The 4,483-nt window shown below is 40.1% G+C and overlaps 1 protein-coding gene across 3 annotated transcripts in view; it reads right to left on the reverse strand.

Annotated features, from left to right (window-relative positions):
- Positions 1 to 66: 66 nt before the first annotated feature.
- The window catches only part of PPP3CA (protein phosphatase 3 catalytic subunit alpha), a 105,449-nt gene continuing 101,032 nt past the window's right edge, over positions 67 to 4,483 (reverse strand). For 2 of the 3 annotated variants that reach the window (XM_031553119.1, XM_019614815.2), the window contains 2 exons: positions 3,955 to 3,984; positions 67 to 823 (listed from right to left, as the gene is read on the reverse strand). In XM_031553119.1, coding sequence (XP_031408979.1) covers positions 630 to 823; positions 3,955 to 3,984 — 224 coding nt within the window. In that variant the 3' untranslated portion in view covers positions 67 to 629. The remainder of the gene's footprint in view (positions 824 to 3,954; positions 3,985 to 4,483) is intronic. The other variant, XM_031553120.1, reaches the window with a different exon arrangement.

The raw sequence follows: 4,483 nt of genomic DNA on the forward strand, positions 1-4,483 counted from the left end.
CTCTCTCTCTCTCTCTCTCTCTCTCACTCTCTCTTTCTCTCTCTCTCTTCTTTTTTTTTTTTTGGTCATTTTAAACAAATTTCCAACTATTCTTTTTTTTTTCTTTTTTTTTCTATATTTTTAAAGATTGCCTAATTTATTTCATAGCCATTGTCTGACAAGAGTAGCAAAACATTATCAATAAATAGTCCTTATTTAGTTTGTACATTTTGTTAAAAATGCTTTGATGTCGTCCATGTTTAGTGCTGCAACTGTAAACGTACAATAGTTAGTAAGAAATTAAACAAAGTTTTCATGTCCAGTAACATAACAAAAGGCCTTTCAGAAACATATCTAGAAGTTCCCAGTGCAGTAGGAAAACATGTTCATTCCCCTAACTTTGCAATATATACCAGCATTAGCTTTCATTTTTCTACAAGCATTTTAAAGGCATGTCCAAAGGAGGTGTCTATCCCCCACCCCCCTCCCACCAAATTAAAGTTTACGATCTCTTCGGAGATGATTTTGTAAACCGAATCCAACACCCGGCCCCCAGAGCAAGTAAGCTATTATCAGAGGCAAGAACATCCAACTGCCAATGCGCAGCAACCCCATCGCGCCCTGCAGCTCACCCCGCGCCCGGGCAGCGGTCACTGAATATTGCTGCTATTACTGCCGTTGCTGTCAGTGCCATTAGTCTCTGTGGAGATTGCCTTGTTGATGGAGTTAAGGTTGGCATCAGATGGCACATCTCTGCGCGGAGGCATTCGCTCATTAATTCGATCTAAGCCTTTGGCCTCTTCGAAGCTAGTGATCTTATGCTGGGGTGAAAATCCTTTGATAGCTAAATAAAGGATTATTAAAAAGTAAAATTAGCAACGCAGAACTCTTGGCAGTTTTTCCCCCAACGAATGCCCTTCTTTGCCAAGAAGGCAACAAGAAGATCTGACAACATAACAGAGTCCTTACCGTGTACACAAAGAGCTGGGGGTGAACCACCGCCACCTCTGGGAAACCATCTCTGTTTCTGAACAAGATCAACTTCCACTACTTTGTCGGTCATTGGGGTTCAGCCTAAAATACTCTGAGGCCAACATGAAACTACAGGCTGTAATGCGGAACCACTGTTAAGGCACAGTGGTGGCCCAGTGAGTTGGCATTTGTTGTCAGGGCTTACAGCCTGGAAGACATTGTGCCCCACCACAATACCCTTTTATTAGGGAGAACTTCCACGGAACTTTCAATATGTCATGCACATTAAGACTAGGGGGCTGACCCTGTAAGGGGTTGCCCTACATTCTTAATAACACAGGCAAGCTGCTTGCTGGTCACTCGGGGCAGTTCCCCTCTCCAGCCTTCCTGGACTTTTAGAAAGCAGCTCGAGTCAAACAGCAGCAATGCTGTGCAACACAGACTAGGGATATCATCATTTTGGCATATTGGTACAATTGAAATTTGAAAACACATTCACAGAGGACCAAAGTTCCAACTGGACCTGAGGACTTTTGAAACGCCTTTCAGCAGCAGCATTGATGAGGCCAACATTGACCTCATGATCTCAGAAGGCAGACACAGGCTTAGGAATGTATTCACAGACCATGATTTATTTATTTCGTCTGCGATTGAAGAATTTAAGATATTTAGCTTTAAAGCAAGAGAGAACAAAGCACTGTAGGCAAACAGCAGGTCACAGCCCCACAGACAATTTGTAAAAGCCTTCTGTGTGTCTTTCTCTTATCTACACCAAATCAGTGTGTTGTACTTCCAGAATGCTGCTTGCGCTTTTGTTATGCCTCTAACTTAACATGCCATATAGCAGAAATGGTGTGTTAGTACCAGGAAAATGCAAACTCCCTGGGGAGAAAAATGGCAGGGGAGTTTCAAAGATCAAATTCAATGTTCCTTCCCACTCTTTATCTTCTCCCCTCTCTATCCCAAAGTATCCCTCCTCCAAAATGTAGTCCTGGTTCCGGACAAGCTTGAACTTCAGCTAAAAAAGAAAACACCAAACAAACAAAACCAAAACCCCGAACCCCAATCATCCCTGGTACCAATCTACCACTCCTTGCATTTAGTGGGAGCGAGAAAAGCGTTTTCATGCTGGTATTTTTGCCAACCATTCCTGTGAAAATGGATACATCCTGTTTGCCTCAGGATTTAGTTCCTTAACCAGTTTCACAAATGTTAGATTGGAACTTTGAATTGCATGGTTTTTAACATGTATCATCCTTCAACTTAGAAAAACAACGACATAATGGTGATTAGTCAAGTGAGCAGGGATGGAGCAGTGAAAACAGAACAGGCCCTACAGTGAAGTTTTTTTCCAGTATTTCATCTTCTACCACAAAAATGAGGATGTCTAACAAGCACCCAGGCCAATCCCTTAAAGCAACAGTTTAATGGATGGCCGTGTTGAAACTGAAACACTTGCTGTGTTCTGGAGCTGGCAAGTAGCACAGCTCAGTTGGAATTACAGCAATGGAGCACCTGGTGTCGTCAGGCCCTGAATCAAACTGCAGAGGGACAATTAGAAAAAGATGAAACATTTTCTCCATCATTAGCTTCGTCTGTGTAGACTTATCCATTACAACTGTGGTTACTGTGTCTAACTAGTGAGGACAGCAAATCAAGAATTAACATGAGGAGTGCATCATCCTGGAATGGGATCAAGTTCAATCAATTGCACTTCAAGCAGACACATTGTCATCTGTAATACTGAAGAAGGTGCTCTGCTGCAGTTGCTGGTCAGACAACGAGTATTAGCAGTTTACATTGAGAGTATACTAAACACAACACATAGTCACAGAAAATCACAGAAAACAGCCAAACTGTCAACGAGAATGCACACTGCAGATTAGAGATCGCCAATAGGAATAGATAATTCCACCATAAATAGCAGCTTACTCACTGCTATTTAGAAAGCAGTTGTATTTTCTCTTACTTATTTGTTCTATAATTTTATTCACTGCTTTACAAAAATCAAAAACAAATTCAACTGGCCAAAAGGGCACATCTCACCAACAGACAGCAATCATCAGATTTTGTATATTTATCTAAAAAAGTATCCACCGAAAATTTGAGAGGGGCAAGAACAAAATACAACTGAAGAATTTTGTTTTAAAGGGGAATTATGAAAATTCTTCTTCCAAAACTTTATAATGCTGAATGAATACTGTAGATCCGCATCGCAATATGCAATTACTTTGGTATTAACTGTATAGTTAAAAATTTCTTATGGGTAAAATTAGAGGCCTGTCAATAAAGCATCATAGTTTTTGATGCTAAACACTCAGCTATCTTCCGAGGCAGCCAGACACTTTTCATTTGTAGCTAAAAGAGTGCTAGCGTTAATGGTTGCTCTAATGTAAATATCCAGTGTGTAAACTGCCACTACCAGAGGAAACAGACGTCTCGCAGACAGATGCCTCGTGTTGTTTTACTTAAAGAGAAACAGAAATGTGCTGAACTGTAACAAAAGACCAATGATTTTTTTTATACTAGTGAACTAAAAGAAAAAAACTACAAACCGAAGGAAAAACAACAAAAGGAAAAAATATTAAAAGGCTGTGTGTTTTCCTTGACTAGAGATTGCTGAGAATGATTAGAGGCAGAGACAAGACCCAGCCTTCAGTGTACAGCTTTGGAGCTATGTGTCACAGAGCATTTACGAGCTGCTGCCGAGTTATGTCCCTCAAGATCCAAGTCCCCTGATCTCCTACTGCGGCATTACTCAGTGCTTGGTTCAACACACAGGAATTCCAACAGGATCGTAACTTTCAGAAAGAAAAAAAGACGACGACAACAACAACAACAAAAAAACATTTTCCCCTTTAAAGCAATTACATTTTGGTTAATACCGAGCCACAATTGTTAGCCCAACACCCACACAATCTGTACAAGCTACAGCAAAATGAATACACCCAGCAGAGCCCTTATCTGTTGTAGCACCAACAGAAAGGGGACTGGCCAATTTACCTTCATCAGCCTCAATAGCCTCAACAGTAGCTGAAGAGAAGAAAGGGGTAGCAAAACGAATGAGAAAAATGAGCAGAGGATTTTAACTCTAAGAACAAATCAGTGAACAGCAAAGGAGCTAAAACACTAATGTTACTGTAAGTGCTGGATTTTGGCAAAACAGACACACACAGAAATGCTACATAAAAACAGTAATTTGCAGATCAAATTAAACTGAAATGTTTGAAACAGAAAGATTCACAAAGTTTGTAAAAGCATATTAGAAAATTTTTCTTTGAACTAAAAAAAAATCCCTACAAAATGAAAATGTCTTCCATATTGCACACCTTATCTGCACATCTGATCTACAATGTTTATTGTATAATTCTTATGGCTTCAAATAAGAGCCATTTGATTTGCAGCATCATCAACAGAGAATGAGAAACAGCATAAAGCCATCACACCAAATTCATACCACTTACAAAGTTGGTTTGAAAAGTGTTAGCTGCTGATACAGGGCAAAAGAATCACATAAGCAACTTCTAAGGTT

Source organism: Meleagris gallopavo, chromosome 4 (genome assembly GCF_000146605.3).
Source record: "Meleagris gallopavo isolate NT-WF06-2002-E0010 breed Aviagen turkey brand Nicholas breeding stock chromosome 4, Turkey_5.1, whole genome shotgun sequence".
Lineage (NCBI taxonomy): Eukaryota > Metazoa > Chordata > Aves > Galliformes > Phasianidae > Meleagris > Meleagris gallopavo.